Raw genomic sequence first — 18,324 nt, forward strand, 5'->3', positions numbered from 1 at the left:
AAGAATGCGCGGTTTCACAAAGTCCAGGAACTACACCATTAAACAAAGGAAAGATCACCAACCTCTGGAAAACTGTGAAAGGTGAAGCTCGTGTCAATGTAGGTGTCCTAGCACAGGTGAGTGGGCACAAAATTATGTGCAGTGACTGGCGATGTTGCTTTCAGCTCCTTCAGAGCCCACTGAGTGACATCTTCATGTTCTGGCTGGCCTGTGTTGATGCAATGAGTCAGGTCTGATGACTTGTTGAGCAGGATTCTGTGAAAGATCCATTGTGGTTATGGTCAATGCGGATAGCACAATAAGCATGGCTGCGACCAAGCGACCGATCTCTATCAGAGATAAATTGTAAATAAATTAACACTCGCAGCATGGACTAAAACAGGGTTGAAGAGTTGCCACTCCGGGTTGGAATGATTTTGGAATCATTCCAGATTTATCAGAGCCCGGAATGGAATTGGAATGGCAGAAACTGTCCGGAAAATGGAATTATGCTTTTGTTTCACAGGCGGGACGGAATTGGAATATAATGGTCTGGGTGCCACACTGTCAAGGGCAATGGTTTGGCTCGGTTTTAAGAAAAAATAAAATGGAGATTTTGGCTTCACTAGTGTGAGGCCCGCGACCCCACATCACTTGCACCAGTTACTTTTGTGGAAAACTCCCGTAATGATGATGCCAATGAACAGGAGGAGGAGGGTGAAAATAACCTTGTCTTTGTGCTTTTTCCGTGCTGGGTAATGTCAATCTCCTCTATAGCACTGCTGGGCTACCTAGTATGGTTACTGGTGCTAAATTCTTTCATTGGTGGAATTAAAGGAATGGAATGGGGTTGCCCAGCCATTCCAGGAGTGGGAATTGACCATACCTTTTCATTCCGAGGAATTGAAAGGAATTAAATTATCACAAATCTTCATTCCTTGGAATGGAATTGGAATGCGTGATCCCATTCCGCAACCCTGGACTAAAAGCACTCGATGTATGCCTGATGCGTGAGCTGAAGAAATAGTGTGTAACATAATTTGAAGCGAACTTGTTTTTACATTTTAGTGTCCCTTTAACGAGAGATGGCAATGGTACTTGTGGGAGCCGCTGATAACCTAGCAACTTCCACGAGAGATCTGGGTGATAGCATGGGAGATAAAAGAACAGCGAGTGCTCTGGGAAAGTGAGGGATTCATTAATGCGGCCGTCACCCTGTCAGACTGTCACCTAGGTGTGGATCCGGTCCGGTCTAGGTGTGGGTCCGGACGGCAAGCAGGTTTTGATGAAAGCCAATAAACCTTGTTCTTCGTTCCGTAATTGTTGTGTTTGTGTTCTCCGGGGTTACGGTGGGTCGGATACTGAACCACCCCGGGTTTCAGGGCTGAGCTTCCCACATACTGGAGTGCCGGCAGAGGCAACTTCTGCGGGAGCACATTTTCGCATGAGAAGAAGTGATTGTGGAGAAGCAGGGGCCTCACCAGTGATGAAACACCACAGCGATTCTTCGAAAGCGACAATTATGAGGATTGTGATGACGCAGAATGTACGAGAGATTATGAATTCGAGTATAGGGATAAGGATAGAGTCAGTGAGACGTCCGATCCTAACATTTCAGTGATGTGTATCCAAGGACTTCCACCGCAACTGTGTAGGTTGGTTCTTCTGCCTGTGTGCTTTAAGTTATATCGCAGCCAAGAATGTCCTCGAAGTGTCTCGCATTAGCCTAAGTTTGGGGAGCAAAATAAAGCAAAAATTACTCTCCCGCATCTTCTCGTAAAAGTAAGAAGCAAACAAAGGCAAAACTGTGTCACTTTTAAACTTGTAATGTCAGAGATTAATGCCGTGGTTCTGGTACACCCGGGAGCCAAGCAGGCTTTGGGGGGATTCAGGAGGCACCAATTTTATAAAAAAACAGACAAATGTGGGTGGGGGATCCGAAAGATTCGACTCACTCTGGGATTCAGATTTGTGAATCTCGAATCCCTGCCTAGGATTCAGTTGGCCCATCTCTAAAATAAACAACTATATCCTGTCCTTCTCAGAATATGTAGAGCCGAACCTCGCTACAGCGAACAATGTTAGTGCGAATTATCGGTTATTGAGAGCTTTGTTTGATTTGGTTGGTCACGCTTTACTTCCATGGGGATCCTGCGTTTACAACGAAGTAGGCTTTCCCATTTCCTAGCCTATTATAGGTTACCACGAAGTGATTCATCGTGACTTTCCAACACACGAACGCATTTTTTCCGGCACATTCGGGAGATTAGCACCCATTTTGGAAAGGTGATCTGCATGTGGAGGCGAATGACCCCCGATAAGTGAGCAACGCGTTCACTGGTTGCGTGCTTCGAATGCTTCCACACGCGTTCCTCCTCTCCACCGTGCTTTCGTCCTCGTCACCGCCTAATTGACCATGGATTGCATCATTCCCAAAACTTCCCATCATCGAGTAGACGGTACGCTGCTGAAACGAAGGAGAACATTCTTCGAGACGTCGACAGTGGCACGAAGAAGAAGGATGTCGCGTACAATTTCGGCATCCCGGCCAACACTCTGTCTACGATAGCAAGGGCAAGAGGAAACATCGAGGGCACCTTCCAGGGGCAAGCCATCGCCAGCAACCGGAAAAAAGGCTTCGCAAATGTTTGTTCCCAGACGTTGAAGACGCAGTTCTCGCATGGTTCAAAGACGTGAGAGGAAGGAACCTGCCGGTGTCAGGTGCGTTATTGAAAAAAAAAGCATATGACTTCGCATTTTTCCTCAGTCACAAGGAGGTCGGCAGATAGCGTTGCCGTGGCAAGCGAGCTGACGGACGCCGACATCATTGCTGGGGTCAGTCAAGAAGACAGCGGCGAATGCACAGAAGTGGCGATCTGGAAGACACGGACCTCCATCTAACACACTGTGAGGCTCTCTGCATGGTACGCGCACTGAAGGACTTCTTTCTGGAACACCCGACGGCGTCCGATGAAATCATTCGTGATGCGTTTCATTCGCTTGACAAGGTTGAAGTGACTGTCGTGAACAGTGCACGAAGCAACGGAAGATTAGAGATTTCTTCAAATAAAACGGTTGTGTTTGCCTTATTGTGTTTTGAACTGATTTTGAAATATTGCGGACGCTACGCTTGTTCCGGAGGGAATTTGTGAGAATCATTAGTCAGGTTTAAATGCTGTACTTTGACAGTCAATATCGCATACCACGAACCAATTTGCGATGCCCGTGCGACTTCGTTGTAACAAGGTTCGACTATAGTACATCCACCTTGAGGGTCAACGTGTATGTTGAACATGGGAGAACTGATGTTCTTTCATCGTTGATGTTCTGAGGCTGGAACAACATAGAAGGGACAATCACAACAAGGCCTCAAGTTGCCTAAGAAATTAACGATGACAGAAATTTCAGTGACTTTCATCTTTCATGTATATTGGATGTTGTGCTCCCAGAAGCAAGAAAAGGATAATACCGTTCCACTCATCTCATTCACAGATTTTAAAAAGAGCTGCGTTGAGTAACTGCTTAAAGTAGCACAGAAGTCATTTTTAACACCCAGTTTTCTTCCTATAAAACTATTAAGTAGGCTAGTAAGATGCACCATGCAAAGTAATTTACACCACAGAGTCATAATTATCGCAGAAATTGAATTTAAAATACGCCGAAAAAGGCGACTGTGCGCAACGGTGGTGAAGAGCAGTACCAGCCTGTGATCTGCCTGGAACCTCGCACTGACGCTATAAGGAGAACGCTCGCTGATTGGCCTAGAGAAATGTTGTCTGCTACTCCGTTGTAGTCTGCTACTCGGCTGTTCGGAGTTCTGATAAAGCCTTTCTCCTTGCTCGGTAATGCTTCGGCCGCTCCTTCTATCCCCAATTCTCCGGGAGAACTGGCAAAACAGGTTTTTAGCGGCAAAGGGACAAGGCGCTGACCCCCACTGACCGGCGAACCAGAATGAGCCTCCTTATACCGTCATCGGTGACGTAGCGTCATACCTCCTCATCCTCGTTTTAGCTGGAGTGGCGAGTTAAGGGTGAACGCGCGGAGCTATGTTTATGTGAGTTTTTTTCTGGGAAACAAATTGCACACATCAAAACCTTTCGCGCTATTCGGTACAATGACACACACACTTTCATCAGATGTCTTAATCTGAAATTTTTTTTGGATGGCCCTCTGTACTCCTTGAAATAGTGCCCTGCGCAACTCCTGCTTCCACCGCGTAAAAGAGGCATATGATTCGCAGATTGATCGAGCGTGAAGTGCTGGGTGCCCATATGAGCTCATATTGAATGTGAGTGAGGTGTTGCGAAAGACCATCATAGGAGGGAAGGCTCTGGCGAAGAACGGACCTGTAGGGGTACCGGTTGTCATTCCTTATATGCATAAATTATCCCATAACTTAAAGAAACTCACAAACAGGCATTCTATTCCTGTGACACTCTCTGCCCTGGAAAAATTAGGGAAACTGCGCAATATGACCTGCCATAGAAAGAACGTCTGTCAGTGTGACATAAAACACCTCAAGAAGTTTGTTCCATGTAAGGCAAATGTGGTCTATGAAATACCGCTGACCCGCGGTAAATCAAACACTGGCCAGACGGGGCGATGTTTAAACATTAGGCTAAGGGAGCATGCTGCTACCCTGAGGGGTACCCCATCTGGTCACTTGTCGGTGCATTGTAACACGTGGTGCTGTTTTCCAAGATTCCCAGAGACGAGGCTAAAAGGTCGTTCTTGTCATCAGCATACCAGGGAAATAATAGATGCATTCGAAATAAGGAAAAACGAGCAACAGTGTGTGAGTCATGCTTCTATCACTTTGTTTGATAATGAAGTACAATTCCTAAAAATGTGGGACAAGGAAAAGGATGAAGAGTGTGTGGATGACATATTAGCCATGTGAGTGTTATATTTAAAGACGGTACTACGTTGCCAATAAATTCTTTTGCTGGAAGTTTAGCACCTGTCCTGTCGTCTCTTCTCTCTGTCCCATTCCCAGTGCTAGTTCGTCATGCAAGAACAACACGAACATACCGGGTTTTTCACTCCAGAGTAATCCACTGAGCAGTCTGGTCATTTCAGACTGAGAAGGTCCGCAAACGAGGAACCCTGCGCTGCAATCACAGATGACGACGCTCGTCAGTGACGTCGCTTCCGATAGTGTTGAAGAAGAATCTAATGATGATAGCGGGGATGCACCAGCTGCGACGGTAGAAAATGCGCGGGCGTAACTGAGAACAGTGCTAGTACTTTCCGAGCAACAAAATAATATTTCGCAAGTTAATGCCATTAGCAAAGCTTTGCAAGAACTGGATGCGCGTATTAGAATGAAACAGATGACAATGGATAGTTTTCTGTGTAATGGTCAATAAAGATGTCCTTTTAGTATCACTCATGATTTTCGTGTTTCACTTATCCGGTTCGCCCACTATCCGGACATCTTCACAGCAAACGAGGCCTCCCAGACAAACGCGGGTCGACTGTATTAACAAGTATAGACTGTGTTTCACAACCTGTTTAGCCAACAAGAAAATCCCCAGGACCAGCAAACACTGCTGTACCCGATGAACCGAACATGACGGTCAATACCCTTAGGCTGGATTCACACAAGGGGTCCCCCGGATGGGTCAGCGGATGGCAGAAACATAAGAGCTCGTGTCATAAAAATGCCTGTTCTCTTTCATCCCCTGGGGACCAAGATCTCACTGCGGACTATTTGCCTTTAACCTACAAACAGTTGCCATGTCTGCTGGGAACTTGAGGATGTGGCGGCGCTTTTTAGCTGATTTTTTTTTCTTGACAGGCTGTTTTACGGGTCTGACCACTGAACAAGAGGGATTTGAAGAACCATGTAATAAAGAAAGAGGAATCATCTACGGATCTCCACTAAGCAACGAGAAACTAAGGGAAAGAAAAAAGAAAGAGGGTTTAATACGAGCAAGTGGATCTCCTAATACGATACCCACAAAGGCACTGCGTGGAAACGCAAACCATACTATGCGGCAACAACAACAACATATAAATTATGATCATGACTGTTATGAAACACTTGTAGTTTCGTTTCCATTTTTGCTGGTGCAACAGTTTCCTGCACTGCGGAGTCTTTGAGATCAAACGTACCGCAACATACAAAACGTCTAGTTTTTCTGTTCAACCACAATGCAGGACCGCATGCATCATCCCGTGTGAATGCCCAGTTGGGACCGGGCTCCTCAGTCCACATGACTCCACTGCACCGAAGCAGATTCCCCCCCCCCCCCCGGTCCAGTCCTTCGTGTGAACCTGGCCTTATATCCATGTATATCACGTGCTGAGAGCCGTGCCGAGCACCCAATGGACACCTTCAGCTGCACACTGTCATTGGGTGGGATCCAAAACACAGTTTGCCAAGACGAACACGATAAAACGGAGGAGCCAGTCAGAACTACACTACCTACATCATCTATCTATCAGATCACACAAATCCTAGGAATCCGCGAACATGCTAGGCAATACAAGATTCCAAACTTACATTATTGTAACTTAATTGTGACACCATTATTGTAACTTACGTTATCGTTGTTGTACCTTTAACCGATAGTTTGCGTTATCCTTGGTGTAACTCTGTCCGGCAGTTTGCGTTAGCGTTGGCGTTACAACGCTAGCCGCAACCAATAATGTTTCTGGTAGTTACTCAAGTCTTAAGGACTCCGTTTCAGCGCATGAAACAATTCTGGCATTCATTTCATGCATTCGGGTTTCAAGAGATTCTGTATTGTCCATGCGCTGAATTCAACCACTCGTGAACCCCTTATGACATTCCTAATACAAACAAAGAGGTGACACCCTGAAGGAAAGTGATCTGGCAAGTATCAATGCAAGAGAAATCCTTTGACAGTATCGTCGTAGCGTTGCCTGCTTCACAAATTTCCATGGACAACAGTTACGCACCCGCAGCAATCCCAACAAGCCCAGAGAACTCACCGCTCTTTTTTTACGATTTCCCGGTAAAACAGACGATACTGTGGTCCTGTGTTCCCTCTTGGTGATGTTGGAATCGCCTTGCAACCATTTCTTCTATAACGAAAGAAAGAAACGTTTTGGTTGCCGCACTTCCCAAACATTTCCGTGCTAGTACACGGAACACTGCAAAAGTATGACAATGTCACTCTCGTGGCACTGTACAGTCGTACTAACAGCTTTTCCTTCTTGCACGGGAAAGAAAATAGAGCTGAAAATGCTCACCGCATTGTCATTTCACACTGAAATCACAGGCGGCTAAGCGCTATACGAAAGTAAACGCTAAACCATGTGAAACACAGTCGACTGCATAGCGTTATGTAAACCCCGATCCAAGACCCGATCCTTGACGATGGCGATAACAATGCTGATTCATGTCAATGACTACGAGTAGTCCACCATACTGCACTTTTTTGGCCACGCATTTAATCCAAGGTATATGCTCCATCTAAAACGCAAAAAAAAGAGATATGGAAAGGACGTTAGTGCACAAATTAGTCCGCCAAAGCCCTGTTTGTGTTCGCTTTTTCGTGAGAGCAGCCGAAATTGTTAAATGGCGACGTAGCAGACGACGTCAAGTTGTCATTATGGAGAACCAGGAATCGGAACTGGAACTGAACCCGAACCGAAAACAAAAAAAACGTCATTTTCTGTCGAATCCGAACCGAACCATTTTTTTCCTTGTCCCGAACCGAACCGGAACTGAACAAGAAGAAAATGATACAGTTACCGGTTCGGGAATCGGTTCAGAGGTGAAATAATTGTACCACCGACCTACCTTTTTTTTGTTTATTTATTTTTTGCACGATGCTAGATGCGAGTAAAGTTTGTGACCGCGCGAGTTTTTTTGCCGGAGCAAAAGACTACCCTGAGCGGGTTCTGCCAAAAGGCTTCCATCACTTCACTTTTCGTTTTCAGCAGACGACCACGAGAGGACAATAGAGTAAAATATCAGGTAAATAATAAATGTGATTATTACTAGTCTTGTGTTTTCACCTGCTTTCATGAAAGGTTTCTCACCTGAAACAGGCATCTCACACTTTTCTGTTACAACCGTGTACGGTGAGGGTAAGCTCGCTTTCATTTAGCAAAATTACTGCCGATGAACCGGTTAAACCAGGACCGAAAAAAGTTGCGGTTCCAATCCCTGTAAATGTCCCAACCGCTGACCGCTTTTCTTTTTTCTTTTTTTGGCGGGAGGGGGGTTCACCCTGAGCCGAACCGGAACCGAACCCACCCACCAAACCAGCAATATCCAACAGACCTCCCAAATTGGTCTCACACGTCACAGATGTCACGTGTATCCTCACAACGTCCGCTGTGTATCCACAATGAGACGTCACAAATATCTCCTAGTGAATATTCTGTGGATATACTACGAATATCACAACTGTGACATTTCTTTACATTACAGTAAAGATTTATTGGGTCAATAGTGTCATCAATTGTGTCATTTCCAGCATTCTCAGAATGCATGACAATTTCATTCTTTTTCCATCAAAATGTTATAAACTACCTTTAATAAATAACTTCTCACTTCAGACATGTCCAACAGAACAAATAAAAGCTCTCACAGAATAAGCTGCCAGTCAACACCGAGTGTTGATTTAACGTAGAATGTACGTTGACTAATGTTGAACAATGTTGTATGTAGATATATAGTACTGAATGAACGCTGTTTCAACTGTATATGGTCAACGGTGGATTGTGAACATAGAGAACAACGTTGATTTTCCAAGAGCCACTCTAGTTACGCAGCAAATATTTGCGTGGATTCTACATTGTACCCTCAACATATTGTCAAACTTTATTACGAATGGGAAAGTCGTTGCTTCTTTACCGATCATACTGCGCACCCGATTTGTTCATGTGCCGTTCGCATGTAGAGTAAGGCCTGTTTGACGTTGTATTTATCTTAGAGCACTGCACGGGCCCGAGCTTACCCGAAAGCCTGAGCCCGGCGCGGGCCGTGCCGGGCCGGGCTCGGGTTTCAGACACCGGGCCGAGTATGGGCTTGACAACGCCAGACATGGTCGGGCATGTAGCGAACATATTTCACTTCACGAGACTGGACAGCTGAAGTTTCACGTTACTTTTTCCCCCCTGTGTATGGGATATCAGGACTATCACTTTTTTTACATGTGATCATGCTTATTTCGTGAACGGGTCTGGATTTCACGCGTACACTCATACACATTTGGGGACGATTGGTGCGGGGTCCTGCACGAGCGTCAGTTATAGGTTAGGTGTTGGGACATATTTCGTTCTCGCGAGCGTCTGGCACAAGGGTCAGTGAGGTTAAGTGTTGTGACATATTTCGTTTTTATGAGAGTCCGGCAAGAGGATCGGTTAGGTTAGGTGTTCTGACATATATTTCGTGCGCGTGAGAGTTCAAGAAAAAGGAACTAACACTAGAGCATGTACAATAGAGCGGTGATGAGTCTCTCTTGAATCGCAATGTGCACACGCCCACGCGCCGCTGCGCGCTGCGTTCCCAAACAAGCAACCACCAAGCACAGAGCGGCTTGCCGGCAAAGAAACACAGCCGCTGCTGCGTTTGAGTGTACCTCCTGACTCTCCACCAGTTAGCTGCGTCCTTTTCCTTGCTCCGTTGTGCTCTTAATAAATCTAAATACGCCTCCGAACCTCGAGAACGAATAGAGCAGAGGCGGGCTTGGACAGGGCCTGAGCATGGAAACAGTCGGGTACGGGCTGGGCCCGGGCCGGTGGAGTAGGGCTCGGGCCGGGCCGGGCCCGGGCTCGAATACCGATAAGGGAAATCCTCAGTTCGCTATTATTGCCTCTAAAATAATTAAAAAGGCACGTGACACGTTCACGGTCAGAACATGCTTAGATTGAGGTTGTTTGGCGTGTCACGGGACGGCAGCTTCTTTCAGAAGTAGGTCTATACTAAACGCGAGCTACAGCGGACTTCATTTATGTGCAGGAGTGTTGAATTTCCAGTGGAAGCGTGCTGCCAGACCAGCATTTAGAAGATGATTGGGAAAATGAGCTTTGTGCACTGTCTCTCTTAGTGGTGCATATCCGTTTGGGACATTGTTGCTATAATTGCTTTTGAAAAAGAGCTATGTACCAAGCAGATAACCAAGTACGACGCAGCAGATTTAAGAGGAAAAGCAATGTGCTCCTTCTGATGTGCCGTTGCCGTTGCATCACAAAGAAAATGGCATATGATGCGAGGAAATCGTCAAATCATCACAGAAAGTCTGGTTTTGTGTGTCTCCAAGAAAGGGGCTCTTCCTCTTTCTTTGTGTGAACAGTCAGCTCCACATGACTTCAAAAAGTATGTATTCGTTCACCTTTTGTTGGGTAACTGGTACCAAACAACTCCGTGTGCGGTACATCTGATATTTTACTGAAGGTACACAAAATGTGTCTAGTCACAGGTGCTCAAATGCTTTTTTATTCCGTTACTGAACAGGACCAGCAGCTAAGAAGAGAGTCCTGTAGTAAGATCATCCATCGCCACTCCATGCTGCACAAACGCGCATATAGGGACCCGCTACGTAACTGCGTAACACACCGCATCAGAACACTCTGCTGTAAAGTTCGGGCAAGTAGTTGAGTATTCATACAGGGTGTCCCAGAAAACGTGTCATTGAGTTATAATAAAAAAAAAACTACGCCACCTAGAATCAACAACATTTGTTCTTATTAGGTTTTTGCCACCTCCTAATGTGAATGTCATGTATTCCAAGTTTAATTATGTAAATATTTGCGAACTGAACTCGGAAATTTGCCAAGTAAAGGTCACTTTTTTACCCCAAAAAACATGAAGAGCGTGCCGAATTCACTCAAATTCATGATAATTCACAGTGATATTCACGAGCTATCCCATCGGAAAAAATAGCCGAATACCATGCTTTTCGGAGCACCGGACCATAGCGCGCGATGACTTTTTGAGCGCAATCGCTCTCAGTGCGACGAAAGGACTCTGCGACTCAGGACTCAGTGCGAAAGTGCGACGAAAGGACTCTGTGTGCCAGCTCACAGAGTGATAGTAGAAAAAGTAACAGTCCCTAAAATTGGGAGAGGGAAAGCATTATCCCAGCGAAAGTCGGACGTGATAAACCGTGCCTGTTTTATCTCTTTCTGCGATGTCGGGGAGGGCTGGGTTTCCAACCTCCTTTCGTCGGGCTGACAAAGATTGCGCTGAAAAATTCATCGTGCGTTATTCTGTGCGACCTCCGTAGAAATGTTCGGCTATTTTTTCCGATGGGATAGCTCCTGAATATCCCTGTCAATTATCATTAATTTGACTAAATTAGACACTCTCTTCACATTGGTGGGGTAAAAAAGTGACCTTTACTAGGCAAATTTCCGACTTAAGCCCGCAAAAAATTACATAATTAAACTTACGTTACACGACATCCACTTGAGGAGGTGGCAAAAACCCAGTAAGAACAAATGCCATTGACCGCATGGCTCTAGGTGGTGGAGTTTTTCCATTATGATTCAATGACACGTTTTCTGGGACACCCTGTATGTACAACAGCGACAGAGTCCCCAAAATTCTGCAGTTCGACGTGAGATTCAGTCACGAAGTTGCAGCTATGCCGAGCGTGCTTATCCGATGCTGTTTGCTCGTTGTAGAAGACAAGAACGAAGTTGTCCGAAAGAAACGTTCGTATAGGGCTGTTGCAGTGAAGTTTGCACAGCGCCATTTCGGGCCCCAACGGCCGCAGATCACAACAGTAAGGAGTTCCATCAGCGGGTTTTGCACGGTGTGTCAAACGGTATGGTGGCAAGGAAGCTACAAAACCTGTAGGAAATCAACAGAAAAAGCGGTGCTTCTTGAAAAGCGCGAACAACTCGAAACCGTGTACTTGAAAGTGCCGCGTCGTCTGCTAAACTGGGGAGTGTTGCATGATTTGGGGCGCTGATGTTGCTGCTCACTCGCGCCACCTGGCCCAGAGCAACAAGCCCATAACGTTAGCTTCGTGAGCTCGGCTGTGCATTCTTCCTGCTCGCCTGCCATGCTAAAAAGCTTGAATCGCAAGATTCCCGACTTTCCAGCTTGTCCCGCTACAGAAAATCGCACATAGCGCGACCGCCCGAATACTCAAACATGGCGCCGCCGCCACGAGATGGCAGCACTTATGAATAAGGCGTATTAGGGCATTATTATTATCATCTTATTATGCGTCTTATCAGTGTCACCCTGTATAGTTAGTTATCAGCCTGTTTATGTTGTAATATATTTTGTACTATTAGAAACATCGTTTTTTTACAGCGCACGTAACATCGGTGTACTTGGTTTGTGTTCAATAAACAAGAGTTCGTCGTACAATATTCTCTATTGCAGTGTACTATTTCCGTAGAATAAATAAAAATTGCAAAAAAGCAACAAATACAATAATAATAATACGTCCTGTATATGTCCTCAATATGTCCAAATATCCCTGAGAGACATTCCTGGAACCTTCCCAGGATCAGCAAATACGGAAGAAATACATGTCCTCTGTCTGTCCTAGAGACGTCAACGGGCTGTTGAGAATTGACTATGAATGTGTTGGGGTTTTTGTTTTGGCTTGTACTGTTTTGTTGGCTTATTGGCTGTTGGCTTGTACTGGCTTGTTGTTTTGGCTTGTGACGAAGGAGGAAGAGGAAGACGCAAGCTCGCTCGAAAGCGCACGGGGAATAACACCTTTTTTTTTGTTGTTCTTAACGTTGTAGAACGAGTAGTATGGCTCGGAGCAACTGCCTCTAATAAACGGATTTTGGAAGAAGTTCGTCTATCTCGCTTTAAGGTTCTGCTACAAAGAAAAGTTGGTGCCGAAACCCGGGAGTAGCCGAACGTCAGCGACATATCAACGAAATCAACGTGATAGACGACTACGTGGACCAGCCTTGCAATGGAACGTCTGAAGCGGAAGCGAGGTGCGATTCGAGCAGCTGCAACGATACTTATTGACGGAATACAACAACTACTCGACGGACCACATTCACCCAGCCTCAGAGGTGATCTTCAGGAGAAGCTAGATCTCCTGAAAGTAAAAGAAACTGCGCTGGAGGAGCTGAATCTCGCCATTGAAGAAATGGTATTGGACGACAAAGTCTACGACGAAGAGATTGCAGGCTCCCAGACATACCAGGACAGGATATGCGTAGCGAAATCCCGAGCTGTACAAAAACTGAACATGGAATACGGCCGAGAACTTGCTGACGGATCGAGAAGACATGGCCAAGGCGGGGGAGATTACAGCACACTGGAGACTACAGGTAGCGGTACGAGAACCGCTACAGTGAAGCTACCGAAATTGGAAATCCCACGATTTAACGGCGACCTCCGGAACTGGAATAGTTTTTGGGACCAATTTGATTCTACGATAAACAGCAATCAGTCAATTGCAAAGGTGGACAAGTTCAAGTATCTGCGTAGCTACCTCACTGACAAAGCTGCAACAGCGGTGAGTGGACTGTCGCTGACTGCAGAGAACTATGACATCGCTTTGGACTTGTTGAAAGAAAGGTTCAGCAAGAAAAGTCTCATCATCGATGCGCACATGTCACGCCTGTTGACTCTGACTAAAGTCAGCGACTCCAGTCAAGTAATGAAGCTCCGCGAGCTGTATGACGCCGTTATGACTGGTGTCCGCTCTCTTGAAGCTCTCGACGTTGCGCAAACGTCTTACGGTGTTCTCCTACTTTCTGCGCTAAGGAAGGCTGTTCCCAGCGACCTCAACCTTGAATACGACCGGAAACACCTCGATGGGGAAGAGGATTTGACCTCGTATTTAGAGTTCCTGAGAATTGAAGTATCCAGTCGAGAGAGAGTTTACGACACGACCACAAAACCCGAAGGACGCAAGGGTATGATCGAGAAGCAGTGGCAGTGGCCACAGAAGCCACCTCCGACCGGGGCTGCATTGACTGTTGCTGCAGAGACGACAAAATGCATATTTTGTGAATCCAACGAACACACTTTGGAGAATTGTGACGCTCCAATTTCGATTCAAGAGAAGAAAGAGAAACTGAAATCCCAAATGCGATGTTTTCGCTGCGGCCGACAGTATCATCGTTCGAGGGATTGTAGGAATGCCAGCAGACTTCGATGTCTTAAATGCGGAAGACGCCATCTCACCGTTATGTGTGATCCGATAAACCAGCCTACTTCCGTGGAGTCTTCAGCCTTGGCTACGTCGGCAAGCTTAAGCACTGCAAGTTCTGCTGGTGTCACCATACTGCTCCAAACCCTTCGAGCCTGGGCGGAAAGTGAGACCGAACGGCAATTGGTTCGTGTGCTTCTTGATGGCGGAAGCCAAAGATCATTTATCAAGCAATCACTCTCGAAGAAACTCAACTGTCAACCAGTAGGGGAGGAACAAATATCGCTGTACACCTTTGGAACGGAATGCGCCAGGCAGAGGAAGTGTCGTCGGGTTCAGATTTGGCTCCGAAGTCAGTACGACAGAAGTGAGCTACGTATAGAAGCATTGGAAATGCCCGATATTTGTAACGACGTAATGCAACTACCAAACACGGATTTGGTTTCCAACCTTCATCTGGCCGGAATGCGTGTGGGTGACCTTTCTGTTGGAAACGTTCATTGTGAGCCTGGCATCGGTATACTTGTAGGCGCCGACTATTACTGGCGGACCGTTACTGGCGAGATACAGCACATCAGCGAGGACCTGGTAGCGGCAAACACTGTTTTTGGATGGACAGTACAGGGCCCATCGTCTTCAAGTTCAACTACAATATGTACGAACGTAGGAGTCATGCGGGTAAACGTAGAGTCTCAAGAAACGGAATTGTGCAATGAATTACGGAAATTTTGGGACTTGGAACATATCGGGATTCAGACAGACAGTAACCCGACGCATCAGGACGCCGTGTTTCAAGCTTTCAAGTCGACCATGAAGAACGTGAGCGGCAGATATCAGGTCGCACTGCCGTGGAAGACTGTGCACCCGTATTTACCGTCAAACGAAGAAGTAGCAAGGAAGAGGCTGTTTTCTTTAACGAAACAAATTACCAAGAATGAACACATGGCTGCCGAGTATGACAAGGCGATCAGACAGTATTTCGATGATGGTCATGCAGAAAGGGTTCTTCTCCCTCATGAAGTGGATGGGCCAACATATTACATGCCCCACCATGCCGTTGTCAAGCACGAAAGGGAAACCACCAAAATGCGCATCGTTTTCGATGCCTCTTCCAGTGCTCCCGGTTGTCCCTCGTTGAACGACGTTTTGGATTCTGGACCAAACCTTAATCCTGACTTGCTGGCAGTACTAATGAGGTTCCGAAAACAACGGATTGGAGTCGTTGCTGACATTGAGAAGGCTTTTCTCCAGATTTCCTTGAACAAGACTGATCGTGACGCCTTTCGGTTTTTTTGGTATGCTGCGACGCCGAAACGTGATGTCACCGAACGAGAAATTGAGGTCTGGAGGATGACCCGTGTCCCATTTGGAGCCTCATCCAGTCCCTTCATTATGGCTGCTACGCTTCGTTGTCATTTTGAGAGTACTTCTTCGGCAGATCCATCTCTGAAGTCCCTGTGTGAGACGTTGAACGAGAGTTTCTACGTTGACGATTTGGTGACGAGCGTTGCCACACGGAATGAAGGGGAGCGGTTTTCCAGAGATGCTAACGAGGTCGTCAGGACAGCTGGAATGAAGCTACGAAAGTGGACGACGAACTCGCCGGATCTACAGAGTGAGTTCAGGAGAAGCAGCGAACAAGACGCGGAGGCTAATTCTCATTACAAGTCAAAAAAGGTTTTAGGACTCAGCTGGAACACCGCAACGGACACACTTCTGCTTTCCATGGACTCTCTTGTGAAATTCATCACCTACAAGACGGACACCAAGCGCTGCCTGCTGCAAGCAACCGCAAGAATTTTTGATCCTTTGGGGTTCCTTGCACCATACACTATCAAGGCGAAGATTCTTTTCCAACGAGTATGGGAGCAAGGACTCGGATGGGATGATCTACTGCCAGATGATCTCCTGTCTGAATGGCTGCGGTGGACGAAAGGGATCCCGGACGTCGCTCAAATAGCCGTACCCAGAGCACTTATAACCGAGGGACCAACAGCGAAGCACTCTGTACATTGCTTTTGTGACGCTAGTATTCAAGCATACGGCGCCGTTGTGTACCTGAGGACGGAAACTGATGCCGGCACTGTCAACGTGAAGATTATAGCTGCTAAGGCTAGAGTAGCCCCGCTGAAGCGCGTTACGTTGCCACGTTTGGAGCTCCTTGCAGCGCTGATCGGAGCGCGGCTAACTCACTACATTGTCGGTGCACTCCACGTTGAACGCTTCCCCGCGATATTTTGGAGCGATTCGAGTGTAGCGCTCTGCTGGATCAAGGCCAATGCAAGTCGATGGAAACCCTTCGTTGCAAACAGAGTAGTAGAAATACAAGGCCTTTGCGATCCCTCTACATGGCACTACTGTCCAGGGGAACAAAATCCTGCCGACCTACTCACGCGAGGTGTTTTACCCAGGCAACTGCAAAACAATGAATTTTGGTGGACTGGACCAAAATGGTTGTCATCCATTGACATGGTCGGCTCGGTACCAGAGCCCAGAGCTCCTGGAACACCCACAGACATCGTCAATACTGAAACGAAGGCGGTGGAAGTTACAGTTGCGGTTGTAAAGGGGGATCAATGTGCTCTCTTCGACCTCACCAAGCATAGTTCCTTCCTTCGTGTACTACGGATAACAGCGTGGATCAAACGGTTTAATTTGAATTGTCAACGACCACATGAAAAAGTATCTGGGCCTCTCCTTACTGAAGAAATAAATGAGGCAGAAAAGTACTGGATTCGTCAGGTTCAACGTGAATGTTTCTCAGACGAATACGAAGTCCTGGCCAGTAACGGTGGAAGGATATCCTCAACTTCTCCGCTCCTTAAACTATCCCCCTACTTGGATCAAGATGGAATCCTTCGTTTGAAGGGAAGACTTCAAGAGAGCGACGGATCTGCATCGCAGAAGCAACCGATTATTTTACCGAAACATCACGACTTCACAAAGAAGTTAATAATGCGTACGCATCTTCGTTTGCTTCATGGAGGTGTACGAGACACGCTTGTTGAGCTACGTGAGACATACTGGGTCATCAATGGTAGACAAGCGGTGAAGGCTATGCTTCATCGTTGCCTGACGTGTCAAAAGTGGCGCGCGAAGCCTGCGGAAGAGCCAATGGCACCACTCCCGAGGGATCGAGTTACCAAGGACGAACCTTTTTCAGTGGTGGGAGTTGATTTTGCCGGGCCTCTCTACTACAAGGGTGCTACCACTGATTGCAAGTCCTACATAGTAGTGTTTACCTGCGCCATCACGAGAGCTGTTCACTTGGAAATCGTCACGGACCTGAGCACGGTGACATTTCTGCTAGCTTTTCGAAGGTTCGTGTCAAGAAGGGGTGTCTGTCATACAGTTTATTCGGACAACGCCCTGACCTTCAAACGCGCATCTAAAGATCTTCGGCAGTTATGGAGCTCACTTCGTAGCGAAGAAGCCAAAAATTATTTCTCCAGCATTCGACTTCATTGGAAATTCATTGTGGAAAAGGCTGCATGGTGGGGAGGATTCTACGAGAGAATGGTGCGGTCGGTCAAGACATCTCTTCGAAAGGTTCTTGGAAGGAGCAGTTTAACACTTTCTGAACTCACCACAGTGCTCACCGAAACTGAAGCGACTATCAACTCCCGACCGATTACTTTCGTCTATGCGGAATCAGAGGAGCCGGAGCCATTGACACCGTCGCACCTTTTAATTGGAAAACGGCTGACGCGACTGCCACCCTTCGTCACTTCAGCGCAGTTGCCTACTGGAACCCAGCAGCGACTGCAGAGGGCAATGCGGTACCGCGAGTCGCTACTGGAACGGTTTTGGCGAAGGTGGCGGAGTGACTACTTACAGGAACTACGGACTGCTCATTGGCAACGCGTTTCAGGCTCAACTGGCTTACAGACCGACACGTTGGTTCTCCTGAAGGAAGATAGGGTCCCTCGCGGCCTATGGAAGATCTGTCGAATCGTAAAGACGTTTCCAGGTAGAGACGGACATGTCCGTTCATGTGTCGTGCAACTTCCGACCGGTGGAACTTTAAGGCGTGCAATACAGCACTTGTTCCCATTGGAGATCCAAGAATGAGCAAGCTCATTGCGGGGGAGTGTGTTGAGAATTGACTATGAATGTGTTGGGGTTTTTGTTTTGGCTTGTACTGTTTTGTTGGCTTATTGGCTGTTGGCTTGTACTGGCTTGTTGTTTTGGCTTGTGACGAAGGAGGAAGAGGAAGACGCAAGCTCGCTCGAAAGCGCACGGGGAATAACACCTTTTTTTTTTGTTGTTCTTAACGTTG

The 18,324-nt window shown here is 46.8% G+C and overlaps 1 protein-coding gene across 1 annotated transcript; it reads left to right on the plus strand.

Moving 5' to 3' along the window:
• The first annotated feature begins 12,851 nt into the window (after positions 1–12,851).
• LOC135392094 (uncharacterized) lies at positions 12,852–18,116 on the plus strand. Its single transcript, XM_064622765.1, has one exon. The coding sequence runs from the start codon at positions 12,852–12,854 to the stop codon at positions 18,114–18,116; it is 5,265 nt and encodes a 1,754-aa protein (XP_064478835.1).
• Positions 18,117–18,324: the final 208 nt, after the last annotated feature.

The sequence above is a fragment of the Ornithodoros turicata genome, chromosome 1, assembly GCF_037126465.1.
Source record: "Ornithodoros turicata isolate Travis chromosome 1, ASM3712646v1, whole genome shotgun sequence".
Taxonomy (NCBI): Eukaryota; Metazoa; Arthropoda; class Arachnida; order Ixodida; family Argasidae; genus Ornithodoros; species Ornithodoros turicata.